At 57.0% G+C, this 23,739-nt stretch overlaps 1 protein-coding gene and 1 non-coding gene across 2 annotated transcripts; one reads left to right on the top strand and one right to left on the bottom strand.

Annotated features, from left to right (window-relative positions):
• Positions 1-6,012: 6,012 nt before the first annotated feature.
• On the bottom strand, positions 6,013-6,084 carry TRNAP-CGG. Its single transcript has one exon. It is a non-coding gene; the product is annotated as a tRNA-Pro (tRNA).
• A 2,869-nt stretch (positions 6,085-8,953) lies between these two features.
• Positions 8,954-22,024, top strand: SMO (smoothened, frizzled class receptor). The gene is made up of 12 exons (XM_019543985.1): positions 8,954-8,983; positions 9,697-10,059; positions 11,265-11,474; positions 11,937-12,109; positions 12,748-12,967; positions 13,689-13,812; positions 14,301-14,393; positions 14,803-14,911; positions 15,896-16,081; positions 16,474-16,622; positions 18,071-18,205; positions 19,136-22,024. Exons 1-12 carry the CDS (start codon positions 8,954-8,956, stop codon positions 19,702-19,704), a joined length of 2,361 nt encoding a protein of 786 aa, XP_019399530.1. The 3' UTR covers positions 19,705-22,024.
• The last annotated feature ends 1,715 nt before the right edge of the window (positions 22,025-23,739 follow it).

The following is a 23,739-nucleotide window of genomic DNA, read 5'->3' as shown; positions in this document are numbered from 1 at the left end:
CCTTGTTCCTAGCTTCCCTCTCCGTCTGGAGCTGGTGGCGGGGACACAGCTCCAGCCCCTGCTTTGGTACGGGGGCCCTGGGGAGGTGCTAGACCCTGAAAGCCAGTGCAGGGCATGTAAAAGCCCTCTCTGCTCTAGCACCTAGGCACCCGCACGCAGGCGTCCACCTGTCCGGGGTGGGGGCTTGTAACGGGCCAGCTGCACCATAGCCTGCAGTGCCGGCGGGGGAGTCGGTGTGGGCAGGCTGCATGGAGGACATCTGGGTGCCCTGTTCACCGCAGGGGCAGAGGGCAGCATACATCTGGCCGCGGCGCCTGAAGACATCCCCCGGCTCAGTTCCCCGCAACATAACGTTTCACAGAATTGGAGGGTTTTGTCCCCCGGTGAATACGAGAGTTTTGTCACTGTTTTCTTGTAAGTGCAAGCGCCTGAGTTTGAGGAGAAAGAGGCTGAGAGAGCTGGGCAGGGCGAGACGGTCCCAGCATGGACAGGGGGGAAAAAAGCTATGGTACCAGGGAGGATGGATAAAGCCCAAGTGAGCACAGAGGGACCTGGAGGGCACCATGAAGATGAGCTGTTTCGGAGCAGATTTGCCGGCGCTGTGATCCCACCTCTTTCAAGGAATAACCCCCCCATCCTTCCCGGAGCTGCCCCAGATCCGGGCGTGCTACGGGTCCCCAGGGAAGCCAGGGCCGGGGTCTCAAAGCCAGAGCTGCCCCTTTGGAAGTGGTGCCAGGGCTCCTCTCCGGAGACGCAGCCCGAGTACGGCTGCTGCTTGGGGGGTCCCGAGGAAGCGCGTCCTCTCCCTCGTGAAAGGAGCATTGATCCCGGGGCAGGAGCATCTGTACATCGCTCTGGCACGTTCGCCTTTCTTCCTGACTTCCAACAGCAGATCTCAGAGCATGTGGTGGGCACCTGGTGACCAGGGGAAGCCTCTTCCCCTTGGGCAAGTGGGGAAACTGAGTCCCAGAGCAGAGCTGGAAAAGCTGGGGTCCTAATTTCTAACTCTCAGCACCTTCTGGCCCTGAAACCTGCTCCACATCCGCATGCTCATTTACCGTTACATGATCGCACCTTTTCCTTTTGAGTCTGACTCAATCTCGCTTCAGTTTCCAGCCACTGGAAGACGTACTGCCTCTGTCCGGTGGATGAAAGAGCCAGCTGCCCTCGGGAATCGCCGTTTCCTTTGGGCTGTGGTTGAGTCATCTTGCGACCTTCCCTTTGGCCGGCTACTCAGACTGAGTGTCTTTGGGCTCTTGCTGCTGGGCACGGTTTCCTGACCTCAAACCATCCCTGGTAGAACAGCAGAATTTGGAAATAGGCCCCAAATTAGGTCTCATTCTGGGCCTGGCCCCTCGGTTCTCCCTCCATAGGCACCTCTTCTCTCTCTGGCGTCTTCCCGGGCGTCCTGCAGTTGAGTTGAGATGATTGTGGCTAAGCCTGATCGGCGCTTTCCTCCAATCCTTTCCGTCTGGATCTTATCTGGTGCCCAGCTGCTCCATGCTCCCAGCACAGCTACATCTGGCTCATCTCTGCATAACCAGTCTCTAGCTTTCTGGTCTCCAAAGCTCAGTCTGTCTTGCCAAGTCCGTGTCTGTTAGGAATTACGGAGACTCGGGAAGGTGAGACTCAATACTGAAATGGTGAAATCAGGGGCTGTGTCTTGATCCATGTGGACAGGATGGTTTTGCTTTATGTCCAAGACACTGCTGCCTGTTTCAGTATAATAAACCGGTCGGTCTCGGGACCTCAAGTGCTTTGGGAGTAAAGTCCTAGTAGGACTGAAGTCAGGTGGCATCTGTTATAGGTCACCAGATCTCACTAGGGAACAGGGGGAACCGCAGCTTCAACTTTCTGTAGCATATAGGAAGAACAAGTGTGTAAGCACTGGAGACTTCAACAAGGGGAGGTGGGGGGGCATTTATTGGCTCACAGTCACAAAATGGTCTTCAGAAAGTTGAAGAATAATATGTGGGTTTTTTAACACGGCGCTCTGCACTCAACATGCAGCAGCTCCTAGACGAGGGACAGAAAATCACTGCCCTAAAAATGAGTGAGCACAAGGTTGCATTTACCTTGTGTAATCAGAAAATGGCACCAAGGGGTAAGGCATGTACTTGGCACTTCAAAAGGGGCAGTTTCCCTCAGCTTTCAGCACTCACTAGCATAACTGGGGGCACTACATATCCAGTGGGAAATGCTGATGAACGTGTATGACCAAAAGGTCTCAGGTCTGCGGACACGACAAAGTTATACTGGGCATCCTGACTGAGCAGAGAGGTGGGAGTGGTAATAAAGTAAATAGAGGAATGGATAGGAAAAATGGAAATACATGGGAATTAATATGTTGCAAGTTTAAAACGTAGGCAACTGGTAAGGGAAGCTAAATGGATCAGTGAAATACCAGTAGCTAATACAGTTAAAGATTATTAAAAAAAATTAAATATGTTAAAAACAACAACAAAAAAATATTTGTTTTGCGTGCATTGCTAGGTGTAGGTGGCAAAGCTGTGAATGGTGATACGGAGTGTGCCCTTGGTGCCAAGAAGGGTAATGGCATCCTGGGCTGCATTGGTAGTGATTCTCCCCCTCTACCGGGCACTGGTGAGGCCACATCTGGAGTCCAGTATCCTACAGAAAGGATGTGGACACATTGGAGAGAGTCCAGTGGAGGGCAATGAAAATGATTGTGGGGCCTGGGGGACAGGACTGGTGAGGGAGGCTGAGGGAACTGGGCTGGTTGAGTCTGCAGAAGAGAAGACCGAGGGGGATTTGATAGCAGCCTGCACCTCCCTGCAGGGGGGCTGCAAAGAGGATGGCGCTGGACTGTTCTCGGTGGGGGCAGATGACAGGACAAGGAGCAATGGGCTCAAGTTGCAGCACGGGAACTTGAATTTTAATATTAGGAAAAACTGTCTCACAAGTAGGATAAAAGCACTGGAACTGGTTACCCAGAGAGGTGGTGGACTCTCCCTCCTTGGAGAGTTTTAAGACCCAAGTAGACAAAGCCTTGGCTGGGATGATGTAGCTGGGGCTGGTCTTGCTTGAAGCAGGGGGTTGGACTAGATGTGACCTCCTCAGCTCTCTTCCAGCCCTCATTGTCTGTGATTCTCTGAAACGATCACCAGGTATTACTGTTCTGTGTCTGGATGTAGCCATCCCATATAACACGGTGGATAGAATTGAAATGTTGCTGCCTGTAGCACTGGAGAGCGTATAGCATTATTTGCTAAACCAAAATCAGCTGGCTTGGATAATTTGTACCCAAGATTCTCAAGAGAACGATCTGTGGACCTCTCTAAACCCCTAAATGTTCAACAAATCCTGTGTTTTGGGGAAAGTGGGAAAATGCCAGAGTTTGGAAGATTGCCAGCATCATTCCAGGCATTTGAAAAGGGGGAAGCAAAGTCCCAGGTAACTGTGGCCCAGTTCACCTGATGCTGATCCCAGATAAAATCATGGAACGGAGCATTTGAGACTCCGTAAACAAAGAATTAGAGCCTAAAAATATAACAAGAGCTAATCAGCTTGGTCGTGTGGAAGGTAGGTCTTGTCAAACAGCGCGGGTCTGGCCGATGGACTGTGCTGATAACCTGGGCCTGGATTCCTCCCAGGCGCTCGACTTAGCACCACGTGATCCTTTGGTTTCTGGAACAAGCAGGGCACTGATTAGACGGCTTGAAACGTGGCTCGTTGACAGACATCCCCACGGAGCAGCTAGCCAGGAGGTCGCAACGTATGGGACAGTTTCCAGCCAGGTTCACCAGCTGCCAGCTGTTTAAATAGTATCAGTGATCTCGATGATGCCCCAAAAGCTTTGCCGGAAAAGCTGGTGGGTGACTCCGAGAATGTTTTCGGGAGGGAGATGCGTCACCATTGAGAGTGATCTGAACCTCGGGGTTAAAGGTTATAACCCAGAATAGCATATTCAGGTGGTGCCAGGCTCAAGGATGCGTGTCCGGACCCAGCAGCGCAGGGTATACGTACAAGTTGAGAGCTCGGTGTGAGAAGCAGAGACTCGCAGAGGGCCTCAGTGGCTCTTGTGGGTGAGCATCCTGCAGAAGCTGTCAGGAGGTGCTGAGCAGAAAGCTGTGATCCTTGGGTGTATGAAAAAGGGGCTGTTAGAGAAGTACGGAAGGGGTCTTGCCTCTGGTCACAGCTCTGCTACGAGGCCTGTCCTAGAGCACCATGCCCGGGATTGGGCTGTGACTGGGAGAGGAGTGCGGACCTACTGGAGACTGGAGTCCACCTTATCGTGGACTCGGGCACCGCAGGCAGCTAATCCAGGTGGGAGGGAGAGCTGGGGCTCGTCTGTCTTGCTGACAAAGACATAGCAAGGCCCAGCAGCTGGAAGCTGCAGTCGGACAAGTTCAGCTTGGGAAGATGGCACCAGTTCCTAACTGGGAGAGCACGTGGCCATTGGACCGGCCAAGCCGGGGGGTTGAGGAGCTTGCTATTGCTTGGTGGCTTGCAAAATTCAGTCGCACACTTCAGCTGACACCTGGAGGGTCAGGTAGGAATGCTGCCCTTACCAAGGGACCCTTGCCCTGGCTGGCTGCAGGGTGCCAGCTGCTCCAAAAGTGCCCGACACAGCTGGACGGGCCAGACTGTACCCTGGAGCTGCCTGCCTGGTGGGTCTCGCTCACCGGTGGGGTCAGGAAGGACTTGCCTTTCTGGTCAGACCAGATAATGCTCACCCGCTGGGCTCATCAGGCCAGCTGTGCTGCTACACCTCCAGCTCCTCAGGCACGTTGGAGCTGTGGATGTTGGTGGCCCCTGGTTTCTCCGTTGCTCTGTAACCCACAGGCTCCTAGGGCTGGAGTGCTTTTGTCTAGCTAAAGTGTTGGGTGGCTGGGTGACTTGGAGCAGCTGGTGATGCACAGAGGTCGGGATAGAGGCTGCCCTGATCCCTGTCCGATGTAATCCATGAATTGCCTCCCTATCCCTTCACAGTCATAGAAAGTTAGAGCTGGGAGGGAGCTCAGGAGGTCACATCTAGTCCAACCCCCTGCTCCAAGCAGGACCAGCTCCAGCTACGTCATCCCAGCCGAGGCTTTGTCTACCCAGGTCTTCAAAACCTCCAAACATGGAGACTCCACCACCTCCCTGGGGAGCCTGTTTCAGTGCTTCACCACCCTCCTAGTGAGAAAATCCTTCCTGATATCCAACCTCAACTTCCCTTGCTGCAGCTTGAGCCCATTGCTCCTTGTTCTGGCATCTGCCCACACTGAGATCAGTCCAGCTCCATCCTCTTTGCACCCACCTTGCGGGGAGCTGAAGGCTGCTATTAAATCCCCCTCAGTCTTCTCTTCTGCAGACTCAATCAGCTCAGTTCCCTCAGCCTCTCCTCACCAGTCCTGTCCTCCAGCCCCTGAACCATTTTCATTGCCCTCCACTAGACTGTCTCCAATTTCTCCACATCCTTTCTGCAGTGGGGGGCCAAAAAGTGAATGCAGGACTCCAGATGTGGCCCCCCCAGTGCTGTGAAGAGGGGAAGCATTGCTGCCCTTGAACTGCTGGCAGCGCCCCTACCAGTGCAGCCCAGGATGCCGTTGGCCTTCTTGGCACCAAGGGCACGCTGCTGGCTCCTGTTCAGCTTCTTGTCCCCTGTCACCTCCAGGTCCTGTTCTGCAGAGCTGCTGCCCAGCCTGTCGTCCCCCGCCTGCACCGGTGCAGGGGATTGCTCCCTCCTAGGAGCAGACATTGCACTTGTCCTTGTTGAACCTCATGAGATTTCTTTTGGCCCAATCCTTCAGTTTGTCCAGGTCACTCTGAATCCTAGCCCGACCCTCCAGGATATCTGCTCCTCCTCTCAGCTTGGTATCATCTGCATGCCCATCTTTCAGGTCACTGATGAAGACATTGAACAAAACCGGCCTTATGACTGACCACCAACTAGACATCGAGCCATGGATGAGCCTGGTGGTTTCTGTCTACCTTCCAGTTTTTTCATCCAGCTTGTGCTTCGTGTATCAAAAGCCTTGCTAAGGTCAACACGCACTGGTGTCCAAAGGGCTCGTCTGGGATTTGAACCCAGGACCTCTCGCACCCGAAGCGAGAATCATACCCCTAGACCAACGAGCCCCCTGTCTGTGCTCGTGCTCCTCCCCAAGCAGGTGTATGTATTATTTGGGGGGTGGGGGGCAGCATATGGTATGCACAGGGGTATAGTATCTAAAAGCTGGCTGTTCTCGGCATTCTGAAATCTGCAGGCTGAGACCTGACCTTTGTGGTGCCACGTAGCAGCGGGTTGGGCTCATGGGGCAGAATTTGGGGTCATTCAAGCCAACGGCTTTGGAGACAGCTCCCTCCCCGAACAGGCCATTGGTGGAGTCTCCTGTTTGTGTTCTGGTCGGGCTGGGTTTGGGGTTTTTCAGGCTCCGCTCTGCCTCAGGGTGCAACTCTGATCCCACCCTCCAAGCTGATTGCACCATGTGGAAGTGCCCCGAGTGGCTTGTGTGTGCTCCTGCCCCGAGACATAGCTGTTTCCTGATCTGGTTTACCAGTGATGCCCCTGGGCTGCCCTGGGCAGGGTGAGAGCTGCGGGAATCCTGTCTGTGGGAAGCAAAATGAAGAGGTTTTTGTCTTGGAGGGGCAAGACCCTCCAGCCAGGACTCATGGGTTTGAATCCCAGCAGGAGCAGCGGCCCAGTTGCCATCCCCAACCTGGGCCACAGCCTCTTAGCAAGGCTTAAAACCCCCCTGACAGATAGTCTCCGACGCAGCATCATGGGGCACGTTATGCTCGTACGCTCCCATCACTCAGTTATCGGGGGGCTTTGTTGGCATGAGCCTGTTCGGGGCAAACGGGGACTTCCCGGCACTGTGCTTTGCATCTGATGCGAGGTGCTGCGGTGAGACCCCAGGTTCCTGATGCCTGTGCGGTAGCTGTTAAACCACGCTCCCCTCGCAGAGCTGGGTGAAGGACTCCTGAGTCCTGATGTCCAGGCTCACGCTTCCTTTCCAGGCAGGGAGGAACGCCCCAGAGAAGCCGGGCTGGGGTAGACCTCGCCTAGTCCAGCCCCAGGCTCAGGGCAGGCTCATCCCCATCCAACTCAGCCTAGACAAGTGTCTGTCTGCCTGGTTTCAGGACTACAAGGGTGTAGGGGGAAGGCGGAGATAATTAGAGGCTTGACGGGGGTGAGGAGGGGCAGAGGGGAAGGACGCTTGTGGAAGTTGCAGTGTTCACAGGTCCTTTCCCATGTTCCTGCCATGGCCCCCAGCCCTCACCCACTGCCCCAGTATCCTCCAGCCCCTCGCTGGCTGCTCTCGGGGTGCCAGGGTCATGGAAAGCCTGCATCGAGCAGGCCGCTCCCTCCTGCGTTGGAGCTGGCGGCCGTGGCAGGACTAGACGTGTCCCGGGAGGGACTCCGGGGTGAGTCAGCTGCAGGGTCCCCTCCTCTTTGGGGCTGGTTCAAACCTCTGGTGCATCCTGGGATTGCATCGATGATGCCAGGAGACATGCAGGGAGAGGCAGCGCTGCCTGCCCAGGCAGGCAGCAGGCAGCCTGCTCCCAGCCGTGGTGGCAAGGTGGACCGATGCAGAGGGAGCTGTCTTGGTGCCACCCAGCTCCAGCAACTCGCTGGGTCTTGGGCTGGAAGCTGAGCCTTGAATAAAGAGCAGGGAAACAGCCTCAGTCTGTCCCCCGCACCAGAAAAAAGGAGGTTCAAGGCAGCCTAGTCCTTTCCATGCCACCCTATTGCAAGGAGGGATGTCAAACCATTGAGCCCAGGAGCTGCTCCTGGGAGCAGATCCTGTCCCTGCCACTTGGCCAGGAGCTGGAAGGGAAAGGTGTTGGGCCTGGCAGGGAAGGTGCCTTGGAGCAAGGGGCAGGAGAAACCACTGGAGACCTCCCTGCCTTTCCTCTGTATTTGTTTCTTTTTTTTAAGAAGCCTTTTAAGCATTAATGACTGAGCTAGTTCAGTGCCCTGAGCCACTTCCCATCCCTCCCCCAACGCCCTCCAGCATACCCCCCACGCCGCTGCCAGGACCGTGATCCTTCCCTGCAGCCGGGCGGTGCTCCTAGCATTGCACAGGGCAGGTTGCACGATCCCGCGGGGATCGGGTGCTGGGCTGAGCCCAGCGCCCCCGGCCCTAGCCTCACCTGGCCTCACCTTGGGGCCTGCTCAGGACCGTGGGAGTCCGATGCAGCAGTGACCTCTAGCGGCTGCTCCGTCCCATTAAGACTTACTCCTCTCGACCTGGTTTTCAACAAAAAAGAGCTTTTTTGGACCTAAACCGGGTGCAAATTTCCAGGTGGTTTTTTTCCATGGCGAGGTTTGCAAACCAAATATTTGTAAGAGTGGCTTTTTTCAGGGGTGGGGAAAAGCCCTGTTTCCTCTCTTAGCTGTTTTCATAGGGAAGGTTAAACGAGGTTCGTTTTTAAGTCAGTGCAGGTAAGAGAGGGTGAGCTTTCCGCACAAAACACCGTGATTCTTTTCAAATTAAAAAATTTATATCAACTTTAAACTTTTCATTGAAAATCAGCAATGAAGCCAGGGGCAGGGAGAGCCTTTGATGTTTCTCCCAGAATCTACCTCCTTGTTTTCCAGCTGGTCATAGTGGCCTGTTGCAACCCCCCCAGAGCTGTATTGTCTGGTTTTAGCCTCGAGGTTCTCATGAGGAGGGTAGTAAACCAGAGACGGCTTACCCAGAGAGGTGGTGGACTCTCCATCCTTGGAGGTTTTGAAGACCTGGCTTGACAAAGCCTTGGCCGGGATGATGTAGCTGGGGCTGGTCCTGCTTGGAGCAGGGGGATGGACTAGATGTGACCTCCGGAGATCCCTTCCCACCCTCGTTTTCCATTGTAACCGGGCTGTGGGCAGTCACCTAGCAAGCTACCATAAGCAGGCAGTGTCACACCAGGTATCTGTTGCAGTCCCAGTCATCAAGCCAAGGGTCAGGGCGGTGTCGTGCTCAGGGCGGATGGGGGATCAGAGCCAGGAGGTCCGAACATGGACAGTAGCAAGGCTGGGACCAAACGGGCAAGGCAGAGGTCCAGAAGCTCGCACAGGTTGTCGCTGGGACAAATCCAGGAGGAAGTAGGAGTGGTTTTATAGTCCTCGTGCCAGAGGCTCGGGGTTCCCATAGCTTCTTCCTGGTCATCGAACTCCCTGCCTCGGTGCTCGTGGGTGGGCTGGGGCTGACCACCTGCCTCATGGTAGTCTGGACTTTCCTCCACCTACTTTCTTGGCTGTGCTCGGTTCAAATCCTGCGGGCTCAGCTGGGCATCTGCTTTGGCTTCTGTTGGGGAGCTGGCAATTGCTAATGGACCCCCTTCTCATCCTGCTTTGCTCTGATGATGCAGCCCTGGCACCCCGGAGCGCTACCATTGGTTGCAGTCCCTACGTGCTACAGCTGCACAAAAAAGTACCGTATTTATTTGCATACCACGCGCCCCGAAAGGAGACCTGCAGCTTGTCTGGGGAAGGCAGAAAGTTATCCAAGCCATTCAAAATGAATCTCCTTGTTTAAGAGACCCCTCCCTACCTCCAGTTTTCACTCACTAATTTGTGGGGGAAAGGGGAGTGTGGTAGGCAGATAAATAAGGTAATCAGAGAGGAGGCTCTTGGGAACACGGATGAGGAGGCATATTTGTGAGCGGGGGGAAACAGCTGTGGTGTCTGGGAACTTGGGATGCATTAACCCCATCATGCCTGTGCCCCCCACTCGTATCCTGATGGCTGCTGACTGACAGCCCCCATGCTGGCTCACTTCCTGGTGCCATTCGTTAAAACTGGTCCCCAAACTGCTTCTTTCTACCTGGGGGGCAGGGACAGGGTGGTTACCTGGTGCAGTCACCGGGGGCACTGTGCTGTACTACCCCAGCCGACACGTTTCCTCCCCCCGGGCAGGTCTAAGGAACGCCCCGCGCTGCTGGGACGTGATCCAGCCCCTGCTCTGCGCCGTCTACATGCCCAAGTGTGAGGATGGCAAGGTGGAGCTGCCCAGCCAGACCCTGTGCCAGGCCACCCGCGGGCCCTGCACCATCGTGGAGCGGGAGCGGGGCTGGCCCGACTTCCTCAAGTGCGGTCTGGACCGGTTCCCAGAAGGCTGCCCGGTAAGGAGATGCCGACCCCTGGGCACATGCCAACACACCTGCCCAGTGCTGACCGTCCCACCCTGCCCTGATGCGTCCACCGGGCCATGGGGGCAGCAGAGCCACGTCTAATCCAGCTCCTTGTCTAATCCAGCTCCTTGCTCCCATCTGAACCATCCTAGAGAAAGGCATGTCCAGGGGTGGAGTGCAGTCGCATCCCCCTTTGATTTCTGCTCCCCCAGGCTTTAAAACCAGCTGCCCCGGAGGGGTAGAAGCATTTCTATTCAGGCAGCGGGGAAGGAGCCATTAACCTCAGTTCACTGGCATCTCCCTAATTCCTGCTAATCTCTTGCCACTCTATAGGTGTTAACAACCCTCTCTGCTTTTTAACTGTCTTGATGTTTCACTAATCAAACTATCTTTTCTTCTGTAATGCTGCTGTCTGTTAGCCCTTCCTAGTAATGTCTCTCTTCTGTTTCACAGTCCTGCAGGCTGTTTCTAGCCCTAATTAAAAACCTTAACTCAGGCGTGGTCATGTGAACTCATGGGTAAAAATGACTGACAGTGAAGCATTGGAGGTACGGTCAAGATGCCCAAGAAGGCTAGATTTTGTTTTATGAAACTGAACAAGAGATGTTCATTTAACTATGATGACTACAGGACTAACGCCACACAATATCTTCTGACTGTTTTTCACTGTATGTGTTGTTTTTTTTAAAACTTTATATATAGTCTTGCAAATGAGTGCATGTTCCAATAGTTATATTTGGTTTTGCTTTGACCCTAAACTAAATAATATAGAGCTGTTCCCCTTGCATATTAGTAAAGCTTCTAGTTTCTCTTTAACTGGAGAAAAATAGGTGCCATGTTACATGTGATGAAGTGCCACACCATCTGCACCCCCCTTTCCAAAATCCTACATCTGCCCCTGGGTGTATCTCACCTGCTTTTAAAAGTGATGGGGAGTCCAGAGTCCCCTGGAGAACGTGCTCCAGCACTGAGCTGCCCTCAGAGGGACAAAGATCTCCCTGATATCCAATCTCAACCTCCCTCGTTACAAGTTGAGCCCATGGCTCCTTGTCCTGTCCTCTGTGGCCACAAAGCAGACCATCGCTGTCTTCTGTACAACCATCCTTTATGTCTTTTGAAGATGGTCCAGTCCCTCCCCAGTCGTCTCCAGCCTTGCTAACCCTTTGCCCCCACCTCTGTCTTCATCTGCCCCCCAGAATGAGGTGCAGAACATCAAGTTCAACAGCTCGGGGCAGTGTGAGGTGCCACTGGTGCGGACGGACAACCCCAAGAGCTGGTACGAGGATGTGGAGGGCTGCGGCATCCAGTGCCAGAACCCGCTCTTCACTGAGAGGGAGCACCACGAGATGCACGTCTACATCGCCGCCTTCAGCTCTGTCACTATCTTCTGTACCTTCTTCACCCTGGTGAGTGCCAGGGCTGGCGTAGGGTTACTGCAGGGCTGAGAGAGGATGCCCAGGGTTGGTCTTGGGAGGGGACTAGATGGGGTGATGCATTGGCTTAGAGCATGCCCTGGTGGCTGGTTAGAGCTGGTGCTGCCTCTACTCCCGAGCACAGGACAAGTGTCATATTTTATCACCTACAACATGCACGTCCTACCCAAAAACCAGCTGCTGGCCATTTTCGTGCACATTATGTGCAGGATGTATATTTCTGCCATTTCAGGGAGCAGAAGCAGGCTCTGCTGCCTCACTGCTGCTACTCAGTTACTTTCTACAAGGGAAGATCTTGTTCCTCCGTTCTGTCTTTTGAAAAGTGTGGATTATATTCTGGGGCATGTTGTATGTGAGGAATACGGTATATTGCCCCAGCCCTTCTGCTGACCCCTCTCTCCTGCTTTTGCCTCCCCTTCCCCTGCTCCCCGCCAGGCCACATTTGTCGCCGACTGGAAGAACTCAAACCGCTATCCAGCTGTCATCCTCTTCTACGTCAACGCCTGCTTCTTCGTGGGCAGCATCGGCTGGCTGGCCCAGTTCATGGACGGGGCCCGCGGTGAGATTGTGTGCCGGGCCGATGGGACCATGAGGCTGGGTGAGCCCACGTAAGTACCCCTGCCCCGATCCTCCTTCGTTCTCCATGGTGTTGCCCTTGGGGGGGTGCTGTGCACACCCATCCCATGGGCATGTTCCAGGCAGTGTCAAGGCAGGGGGAGACCGGCGGTACTGGAGATCTGGGCACAGCCCCCAGTGAGACCAGAGCATGGCTCTGGGGTGTTTTAGGTTGCTCTGTCACCTCAGTCCAGCAGGGGATACTCTGGCTGCTGCCATATGCTGGGCTCGATACCATACGTTATTGAATACAACGCTCCCCTTTCCCCCAAAAAACAGCTGCGGAAATTGGTGCGTGTATTATATGTGAGAAATATGGTAAGAGCAGATTCTACCACTTACCTGGTGAAATAGGGCATAAAATCTGCAGCCATCCCCAGGGAGCAAAACGATGAACAGGCTCGGCTCCCACTCTGCAGCTACTCATTTACTTCCTGCAAGGAAAGATCTTTCTTTCTTTCCTTCCTTCTGCCTTTCAAAAGCAAGATGTGTATTATATTTGGGGGTGCGTCATATACAAGAAAAGATGGTATATCTGCAAGGAACCAACCTCAGTGGAGTGGGGCATGGAGATGGACCCCCCCCAGTCCTTTCCTTATAGGGCTCATTGACATCTCCCCCTCCCCTCCAGCTCTAACGAGACGCTGTCCTGCGTGATCATCTTTGTCATCGTCTACTACTCCCTGATGTCGGGCGTGATCTGGTTCGTCATGCTGACCTATGCCTGGCACACCTCCTTCAAGGCCCTGGGCACCACCTACCAGCCACTGGTGGGCAAGACCTCCTACTTCCACCTGGTCACCTGGTCCATCCCCTTCGTCCTCACTGTCGCCATCCTAGCTGTGGCACAGGTACGGGACAGCTGACCCATCCCCCTGCTGACCTCTCTGCCCTGCCTGGGTAGCAGGGACCTTTCCCAGGCTTCCTCAGTGCCTCTAGCAGCTCTTGGCAGGGTGCTCTGCAGCCTCTTCAGCTGCTGGATGCCTACATGCTCTAGTTTTGCAATCTGTGCCATTCCTGGTAAACAAAGGAGACCAAGTGGCAGGACGAGCTGTGTGCAAACCTGCCTGTCGCTGCAGCTACCTCCTTTTGAAAGCCCCTCCTGCCACGACGGCAGACGGCCATGTGCCCACTGTGTAAGGAGGACCAGGGGTGACTCTGGAAATCATGGCAGGTTTGCTACAAAACTAGCGGTGTCTGGTCTCGCTTCTCCGCTATGCACTGACTCAGTTGCCGCCCTCTCATAGGTGGGCTTAGTGTTCTCCAGCTCCTCGTGCCCCTCCATCCCCATTTCATGCCTTTCCTGCACCAGTGCATCTCCAGGGAGACACCCCAGGGCCCGTCCCACCCCCTCCCAGTGCCAGGGGCATCTACCAAACTCTGGCATCTCATAGGGTGGATCCTTTGCCCCACGGCCCTGCACAAGGCCCCCATGTACTGACAGCCCGGCCTGTGCTCTGGAGACCTCCAGCTCAGGGGGAAGGAGTCTTGGGGGAGCTTCTTCTCTCCCCCCGCCACCGACTCCCCTGGGGCAGGGGAAGGACTGAGCCCAATGACTCTGCTCCCTACCAGGTGGACGGCGACTCTGTCAGTGGCATCTGCTTTGTGGGATACAAGAACTATCGCTACCGGGCCGGCTTCGTGCTGGCCCCCATCGGCCTGGTGCTGATCGTGGGGGGCTATTTCCTCATCAGAGGTGGGTGCGTGGCAACGTGGAGGGGGGCAAGGGGAGTTGAACATGGTCCCTACAATGCCAAAGCAGGGGGCTCTTATGGCCTGAGCTCCAGGAAGAGATCCCTGAGCGGGCAGCTGTAGTAGGTTGTTATCCTAGTATATGAATGAGCCACTAGAGAGAGACGAAGGGCAGCAGCCAGGACCACCCAGAGCGGTGCCAGGTCTGGTGTGGGCGCATCCCAAGGGAGGGCCAGTAGGGGGGCCTGTCCCCATCGCCTTAGGGTAGCAGAGGTGTCCCAGAGCATCGCCCCGGGGCTCAGCCAGTAAGGGCCGGTTCAGGCACAGCAGGTTCTCTACTCTGATTGGCCAAGCCTGGGTGCTGGAGGCAGGCTGCTGTGTGCGAGTGGGTGAGACCTGCTCGCCCTTCCCCGCTCCGCAGCCCCGGGGCTTGAGCCTCTGCTGGCCCCGCACCCCTGCCCAGCCTGACCTCGACCCCATCTCTCACTCCAGGTGTCATGACCCTGTTCTCCATCAAAAGCAACCACCCCGGGCTGCTGAGCGAGAAGGCAGCCAGCAAGATCAACGAGACCATGCTGCGGCTGGGTGAGCGGCAGACCGAGGGGGGCTGCCCTGGGCGGGGGTCTTCCAGAGCCCCCAGCAGAGCGGGCACAGGCTGGGGTAGGAGATGCCTGGGGAGCCCAGCCTGGCTGAGCCCTGAGCTTCAAAAGACCCCAGCAAGGGGGTGTTAGCTTGGGGCTTTGCCCCAGTGCAGGTGGGAGGTGGTATCTTTTTCATGGTGCCAGGGCTGCCCTGCTCCACCCCAGAGGTGGCTGCACTCAGCCGCAGCCAGCGATCCCTGGGCACAGGTCACCCAAGTGGTGGAAGGTGCAGCAACAACCAGTGCAATGCTCGAATGAGATATCCCGGGGAGAAACATGTGCCCTTGTTTTCTCCCCACACCCCCTCACTACCTGGTCTCAGCTTATGTGACCTGCCTGCCCTCCCGCCATAGGCATCTTCGGTTTCCTGGCCTTTGGCTTCGTCTTCATCACCTTCGGCTGCCACTTCTACGACTTCTTCAACCAGGCCGAGTGGGAGCGCAGCTTCCGGGAGTACGTGCTGTAAGTTGAAAGCGCCCGGGCCCACCCACCACGTGGAGATCCCAGGGCCGCTGCTCCGGGAAGGCTGCAGTGCAGGGCCAGTCAGGGAGAAGTCACCTGGGAGGGAGCTCCAGAGGTCACATCTGGTCCAACCCCTGCCTGGGGCAGGATCAGGCCTCTCCAAACCAGCCCAGACAAAACAATTTTCCAACCTCTGAGCAACACAACAGTCACTGCACAAGAGCTCACGCCTGAACCTGCCACAGGCCAAGCAGGGGGACCGCAGCAGCCAGCATCCTGCTTCTTTAAAGGTTGTTAATATAGGCCCAGGAGGTCCCAGGAAGAGGGCCATGCTCACACTACAGAGAAAGGCAAAGACCACCCCCCCAGTCTGTACCAAGCTGGCCATGGGGTAAAATTCCTTCCTGACCCCAAATACGATATCTGAGTAGAAGGGCAAGACCCTTTAGCCAGCAACCTCCAGGTTTAAGTCCCTGCAGGAGCACTGGCACAGCCCAGTCGCCATCCCCAGCCTGGGCTGCAGCCAGCACCGGTGCCTCTGGGAAAAGTTTAAAAACACCCTGACACGTGTAGCAACAGGAAGGGAAAAATTTCCCTCTGAGCCCCATACAGCAACCAGCAAAGCCCAGAAGCCTGGGAAATGCCCATAGCAGAGCACGGGCATGGCTACGCCTAGAGCATCCCTGGCCAGTAGCTGTCCACCCTCTCCTTGAACCCTCCAGTGAGTCCACCCTGGTCTCCGGCCCTGCTCCCCCACAACCTTGCCCATCACTGTGGCATCTGGGCAGGGGTGGGAGCCAGGGTGAGACATGCAGTTCCTGTATTCCTGAGCCTGAGTCCTGGAAGCAGCTGCTCCCCTGTTCCCCTGAGCAAGGAGAGGAGTTGCCCTCGAGGTGCAGGCACGCTCCCCGTCTCCAGGGAGTCTCCGGCCCCAGGCACCCGGCACATTGTCTGTGCAACACAGTGCTCGTGTTTCTCATGCAGGTGTGAGGCCAACGTGACGATCGCCACCCAGACCAACAAGCCAATCCCCGAATGCGAGATCAAGAACCGGCCCAGCCTGCTGGTGGAGAAAATCAACCTCTTCGCCATGTTCGGCACCGGCATCTCCATGAGCACCTGGGTGTGGACCAAGGCCACGCTCTTGATATGGAGACGCACCTGGTGCAGGTAGGCCCGGCTGCTCTGGTCCTTCCCCCTTGGACCTGTTCCTGCTGGCTCGAGGCTGAAATATGTTTGCAAAGTTGGCTGGGGGCGAATTTCCCACTGCTCTTGAGCTGCAGAGAGCTGGGAGGGGCTCTCAGGTGTGGGTAATTGCGGAGGCCATCCAGCTACCCCCATGGCCAGCTGGAGGAGGTAGCAGCCCAGAGCCCAGGGGCTGGAGCAAGTCAACAGGGGAATGACGGGGAGGCCAAAATGCCCTGTCCTTGCCTCTGAACCCTGTGGCTGTGGCCGCAGCTGGGCAGTCATGAGCAAGCTAGCTCATACCAAGGGCAGGCCAGGATCTGGCCTCACTGTGCTACTGCCCTGGTCTACCACGTGTGTCCTCCTCCCGCCCGCAGGCTGACTGGGCAGAGTGACGATGAGCCCAAGCGCATCAAGAAGAGCAAGATGATCGCCAAGGCCTTCTCCAAGCGCAAGGAGCTGCTGAACAACCCCGAGCAGGAGCTGTCCTTCAGCATGCACACTGTCTCGCACGACGGGCCCGTGGGTGTGTCCCCAGCAGGGCAGGGCAGGGCTTCAGGGGCTCCCCCACTTCCAGGAGATGCTCCCCAGCTCCTGGGGTTGTTGCAAGTCAGGTGGAAGTGAGGTGCTTCCCTTGATGTCCAGTGATGGGCACAACGGGGGTATTACCACATTGCCCCCCCACCAGCTCTGCTGCTGCAGCTGCAGCCGGGGGTAGCCTGAGACCAACCTCGGGCTGCAGGGAGCTGGTAGGGGGCTCTGGGTGGGTGGAGGGACTTTGCTGGGCACTTAGCATGGAGTCTGGGGGGAGCGAGGGAAGCCAGAGCAAAGCGCCTAGTTGCCCAGGCTCAGCACATCACCAAAGTGGTGGCCTGCCTTGCCGCAGGACACCTCCATCGCGCCCCTGGCCATCCCCAGCAAGTCCCTGGGTGCTTAGTTAGGGGCTGAATGTCCATGCTCCTGCAAAGACCCACCAACTCAGGGCAGCTGGCAACGGCCTGGTGCCGCTGCATTGCAGGGGACGGGGTTTAAAGCTCAGGCCCAGCCCCACTTGGCCTCACTCTGCTCTGCCCCCAGGGCACGGGCATGGCACGGTTCCTCTGCGGGAGGTTACCCCGGCTCACGCTGCTGCGAGGGCTGGGTCCCCCACGCACAGCAGCGGTCCGCATTAGGTGCTCTGACAGGGCTTGGCCACTAGGTGGCAGGGGAGCTGCTTTGCACTGGGGGCTACTGGGGGATGGAGCAGATGCCCATCTCAGGCCTGCCCAAGTGCTGCGCATCCCGGGTCTGCTCCACCCTCCCTCTGGAGGAGACTGAGCTCTCGGATCAGACGTGCTGTGTGTCTGCGCCAAGGAGGGACCTCGGAGTGCATTTCTCCCTCTGTCCTGGGGCTTGCATGGCCCCTGTGCCAGGCCATCCGAGTGCCTCGCCCTCCAAAGCACGGGGGCCACAAGTGCCGCGGGCAGCCTGTGTACATGATGCATGGCAGATCGGGGAGGGAACAGGCACCTCAGTGACTGGTTGGGCAGGGAGCAGCTAGCAGAGCTGCAGATCAGGCCAGGAACACGTGGGGAGTAGAAAGCAGAGCAGCAGGTTGAGCAAGGAGCAGAAAGCAGAGCAGGCGGTGGCGCAGCAGGGAGCAGAAGGCCGATCAGCAGAGTGGGCAGGGAGCAGAGCAGTAGATTGGACAGAGAGCAGAAAGCAGAGCAGAAAGTTAGGCAGAGAGCATAAGGCTGGGGGCAGAAAGCAGGACAGCAGATCTGGCAGGGGAAGGGGGTTTGGAGTGGCACTTGGGGAGGGCAGGGTGTTCAAGTAGTACTCCCTGCCCGGCTCTCGGGCCCCAGGTCCCCCTGCGGTGTGCACAGCAGTGCGGGAAGAACCCCGGGTCGGGGTGGGGTAGCCTGGGGAAGATGATGGGCCCTGAGTGGACATTAAAAGAGATTCCTCCCCACCTCCACCTGGTTTTTGTTGCAGCCGGTCTGGCGTTCGACCTCAACGAGCCGTCAGCCGATGTCTCCTCCGCCTGGGCTCAGCACGTCACCAAGATGGTGGCCCGACGAGGTGCCATCTTGCCGCAGGACATCTCCATCACGCCCATGGCCACCCCTGGCAAGTCCTTGGGAGCGCGCGATGGGGTGGGCAGAGGTGCCAGGGTAGCAGCATGTTGGATGCAAGCACCAGAGATTCCCCACCAAAGCCATGTGCTAGGCCCTGTGTGAACCCACGCTGGGTGCCAGCCCCCTGACCTGTGCCCTCTGGGAAACCAGGGAAGTCTTGTTCACCCCACAGGGCAGCTGGAAATTGAGGTGAAGGGAGTTGCCCAAGGCCATGAACAGAGTTTGTGGCAGAGCTGGGAACTGACTCCATCCAGGCTGAGGCTGTGGCCATGAGGCCAGCTCCCCTTGTTGTGGGGAATGGCAGGGGACTTGAGACCATGGTCATGTCCCTGGCTCTGACCCTCACGTGGTCATGGCCTGGGGAGCATCATTTCTCCTCTCTGCACCTCCATTTTCCCTTCTTTAAAATGGGTGTCCTTGGGGGACCTGGGATTTGGCCAAGAGCCCGGAACTGAAAAAGCTCTCCATGCTCCCAAGCTGTTAACGAGGCAGACACCCAAGCAGCGGGGTGATGTTCCCCCAGCCCCTCCCCCCAGCATCTTCCCCGTGTCTGGGCAGGGGGCACTCGTATCCTGCCACCTGCACTGCCCCAGTAGCTGGCTAGCTCAACCCCCGTGGAGTAGCAGCCACGCTCCACCCCAGAAGCAGCTGCATTTTAACAGCCAGGGCATGATGCCTGTTCTGGGCTGTTCTACAGTCATGTCTTACCCCAGCATCCAGTGCCCTTTAGCTCCCATTTTAAAGATGGGCAAATAGAGGCCCAGAGAGGAGAAATGACTCTCCCCAGGCCATGTCCAGGCAGGGGGCACTCATAGCTACGTGCATTCGTGGGACTGAACATAGTGCGTATGTACTGCGCTTGGCTTGGCCCGGAGGCTTCCCCTGCGTGCTCACGTGCTCCCCCCTCCTCTTGCGCCCTCAGTGCCACCCGAGGACAGGCCCAACCTGTGGGTGGTGGAGGCCGAGATCTCGCCTGAGCTGGAGCAGCGGAGCAACCGCAGGAAGAAGCGGAGGAAGAAGAAGAAGAAAGATGTCTGCCCGCTGGGGCCTGCACCCCTGCCCTGCGACGGGGGCTGCTGTGCCCCGCCAGCCTCCAGCTCCGTCCCGCGCCTGCCCCAGCTCCCGCGCCAGACCTGCCTGGTTGCTGGCCCCCGTGACTCCCGGCTCATCGAGGAGACGCTGCTCCCCGGCTCCTACCCCGCACTGAGACCCAGCTTCTTCCCCCGGGACCACCGGTGCCCGGGCATGTTGCACCTCATCAGCAACCCCTTCTGCCCTGAGAGCAGGCCCCAGGAGGAGCTGAGCCTGGGGCACAGCAGCATGAGGGGCTGTGTTGCCCCTCAGTCCTGCCTTGGTCCCCTGCCATCCTCTGCCTCCAAGCTGGACCCCTATGGGCCGCGGACTCAGGGCTGGCGGGCCACCTTTGCCCCCGGGCACTCCCGGACGAACCTCGTGGATGCAGAGCTGCTGGACGCTGATTCAGACTTTTAGACTCTCCTAACACAGGAGCCTGGGGTGGGCTGGAGCACTAGGAGTGAGGGCGTAAGGAGGATGTCCTGGAAGGGGGCAGAGCCGGCTGGGGCTGCTTCCTCTGACCCCAAGTGGGCCCAACCCTCTGCTGCTGTGTAGCCACCTCTGGACACTACCCAGCCACGAGGCTCAGGCCTGGACCCCGCTGCAGGGAGTTTGCAGCTCTGGGCACTGATCCCCGCGCTTGGGCCGAGCTGGATGCCCCTGGAGAAGTGTTATTTGTTGCTCTGAGTGACCTTGGTCAGCTGGCAGAAGGGATGGGGCACTGTGGGGGGCCGTAGCCACCTGGGCAGCACTGTGCTCCTTGAGTGGAGCTGCGTCAGGCTCGCCATGATGTGGGGAGGATTTGGGGACACTCCTGGGGCAGCCCCAGCTTGGACAGGCCTCAGCCGTGGCTTTGCAGTCTGAGGACTCTGGGTGAGGGGCACATGGACACATGGGGCCAGGGGCCCTTGCTGAGCAGCTCCAAGGTGCGTGCAAGGCACTCTACCCAGCGTCACACAGGAGACTGAGGTGGGTGTCGCACCCAGCCAGGACCAGGGCATGGGGGCGAGAGGGGACTGCCCAGAAAGGAGCATCTCCATATCCATGCGGCCCGCTCCATTGCAGCCACCCCGGTGCAGTGGTGGGTATGGGGCCATCACATGGCCCCCAAGATGAAGGAAGGGCCAGGCAGCTCTCTCCTATGGCAGCTATCCTGGGGAGGGAGGGAGTGTATACTGGGGAGACTGGTCTGGATCCCTCCCACCAGCCCCCGAAAGGGATGCTCTACATGGCCACAGAGGTGCATAGCATGCTAGGATATGCAGGGAAAGGCCTGCAGGAGGACTCATGGCCAGGACCCAGCATGCGCTGCCTTTTCCTCTGGAGATACCCTTCCTGGCTGGGCAGGGAGCTGAATGCCCACAGGCTCCATGCGACGGAGCGGGGAGACGTGCTCCCGTTGCGCTGCTGGGTGTATACAGGCTGTGCAGCCCAGGCCAGGCCTCTAGCTGGGGGACGTTGCACCTGGGGCTCCTGGGTGAGGACAGGCCAGCTTGACCTCCATGCCACAGGGGTGGCTCTGGATTGACACCCAGGACTGGGCAGACCTGTATAGACAGGATGCACTGGGCTGTTGTCGTCGGTCTCATCACCCACATCCATGGCGGAGGCATTTTTTGGATCTGTTCCTCCTGTATCCCAGCATGCCAAGCAGGAGAGAGGTGGCTGTGGACTGGATGGCAGTGGCAGCTGAAAGCAGCCATGCTACCTGTAGAGCCAGCGTCGGCTGCACTGGCTCCTCCCACGTGGAGACGAACCCCCCGGAGGCGTAGACCCAGCGGCGAAACCGGCTCTCCGTTTCTGAACTCTGGCCGGAGAAGCTCACCCGGCTTCTTGCAGTCGCCGTTGACTCGGTAGTGGTGGGGTAAATGTGACATCTGTCGCAGAAGAGCCCCGCCCCCGCTGGTCCGTCTGGAGTTGGTAGGAGGGGCTTGGACTTTGGGCAGGGGCGGGGCCTTGCTGGGGCCCCTCAGTGGGAGGAGCTGCATCTTGGGTTGATCTCCTGGGAGCGTCCCCTCGACTCGGTGGCTCAGAGAACCAGCTCCAGCTTTTTCCCCAGAACCCGACAGTCCCAAGGGGTTGAAGCCACGCACCCCCCCGGCTCCAGCGCGGGCTGGCAGTGCCCTTAACCCCACAGGCAGGCTCTGTTCCTGCTGCAAAAGGGTGAAGGGGGCCCCAGAGCTTCAGTCTGCTAGTGTCGGGGAGCGGGATCTTGTCTCCAGGGACGGGCCCATCCAAGCCCCTTTCTATCCAGATCTGAGTGCTCCCAGGGTCCTGGGATGGTTGGAGCTGGTTCTGCAGCTCTGGGGCATGGAGACCACCACCTCCGGGTGTCTGTCATTCACTTGGCCCCGGGGGTCTCAGCGTAGCCTCTGTGCATGTACAAATGCCAACGTGTGCTTCCAAATAATATCACACGCAGGGAAACATGCTGCTGCCTGGAGCTGGAATTGCACCAGGACACAGAGGCGTGCCGAACTGGACCGGTACCAGCACCGGCCCCTCTCGCTCAGCATCACCTCTCTGACCATGGCCAGTATCAGATGTTTTGGGGGAGAGGAGGCAGTTCTCCCCCAAGCGGTCCCTTGTGCAGTAACGGGCCCTCGGGTGGAAGGTGCTTCCGAAGCTCCCCTCAGCGTTCGGTCACCCGAGCCTTCATGGAGCAGGGTCGGCGTCCTTGCTAACCCGATTTGTATCTGTGTTCTTTATGCTTATAAATGTCTAGTCTTGTATCGAACTGCGCACCGCTCCTGGCTTCAGTGGGGTCCTGCTGAGTCCGATTTGCTGCGCGCAAGGGCAGGGGGGAATCGTTTTACCAGTATTTCAGTGTCATGAGCTGCCCCCCTTTAAAATGAGAGAGAGGCCGGAACCTGCTCCGGGAGGAAAGCTTTGTAGCGTTCGTCTTACAGGAGACCAAGCGGGTTCAAAGCTCAGAGGTGCAATTCAAACCCCACTCTGTGAACTGCCTCTTGTTTTCAGTCTGATGGTTTAAATGGTGCAACGTGCATCTTTGCTAACCCCAGCAGCCATAGACATGATCTTTGTGCCTGGCATGGACCCAGTTCTTTTTAATAAGCAAAGCAGAGGGAACCCCAGAGCCAAACCGGCTCCAGATTGACATCAGGGATGCGGCAGGGTCTGCGCTGTGGGCAAGGTGAAAGTTTAAACCCAGCTTGAGTTGGGATGTTGCTCCTAATCATAGAAAATGAGGGTTGAGGGGACCTCGGGAGGGCACATCTAGTCCAACCCCCTGCTCCAAGCAGGACCGGCCCCAACTAGATCAATGATTTGAGGAATCATCCAGATAAGGAGCTGCTTGATTGCACGACATGGGGGAACTTCAGGGCTGTGCAGGTTCGATCACCCAGAGTTTTCCTCTGGCCTGGTTTCACCCCTCCACAAAACACCCTGTAACAGTGATTCTCAGCCGTGGCACCCTGGGGTGCTGTGAGATCCTTTGGTGGGTATTAGCGCGTCTAGATGTGCAAACATCGACACGCGAGTCATGAGATAAACCCAGAGATTCCCAGTAGGGGTCTGGAGGGTCACAAACACCCTGCCCTGTCACGGGCTTTTGGAGTTCTTTGCAGCAGAGGAATGGCTCTTGGTTTTTTCCAACATCAAAAAAGAAGTGTAAGTTCAGAGCGGGTGTTTTCTGAGGAAGGCCGTGAGTCTAAAAAGGCTGAGAACCAGTGTTCTGCAACCAAGAAAAAAACCCATTTCTCTTCCCTTCGTTGGTGCCTGGAAAAAAGGGTGATTTGAGATGCACATAAAGGCACGTGATTGGCTGAGGATGATTTGGGCCTGAGCTGACACTTTTAAAAAACAACCATTTAAATATGTCCCAATTAAGATTTTTTGGGGGAGGAAAAAACCCAACAGGGGACTTCTTGGCTGCCTTGGGACAGTCCACGAGATCTTTGCAGCAAGGGAGAGACTGGCTGGCTGTAGAGGGACCCATGTAAATACCGTATCTTCTCGCACATAGCACGTCCCTGAAAAAGATACACACCTTGTTTTTGAAAGTCCAGTTAATTAAAAAAGATCGTTCCTTGCTTCAGCAGGAGCCTCTCTCAAGGGGGAGAGAAAGTGTCCACAGCCAGACAGCACCCCTTGCAGCACTGCAGTGTTACTGTGTGTTCAGGGCACACTCCCACCCTGTTCCCCAGAAAGGCAGAAAGTGTTTTTACCATATTTCCTCACTGATAACCCAGTTTTCCAAAGCTGAATTTTGGGGAAAGGTGCGTGTTGTACGTGAGTGAATACGGTAGCCGCCAAAGCACAAAGGAAACCCTCGGTGCCCAAGTGGTTTCTCTGCAAGTCTCTTTCCATTCACCTGAGCTCAGGGTTCAGGTGACTATAACTACTGATTACTCGTGTTGTGGAGGCCTAGCTGCAGGCCAGGGGCTTGTTCTGGTGGGCTCTGGCCCTGAGTGGGTTGTCAGTCTAGGT

The sequence above is a fragment of the Crocodylus porosus genome, unplaced genomic scaffold, assembly GCF_001723895.1.
Source record: "Crocodylus porosus isolate Cpor-Errol unplaced genomic scaffold, CroPor_comp1, whole genome shotgun sequence".
Classification (NCBI taxonomy): Eukaryota; Metazoa; Chordata; order Crocodylia; family Crocodylidae; genus Crocodylus; species Crocodylus porosus.
This window is presented reverse-complemented; position numbering and strand designations above follow the sequence as displayed.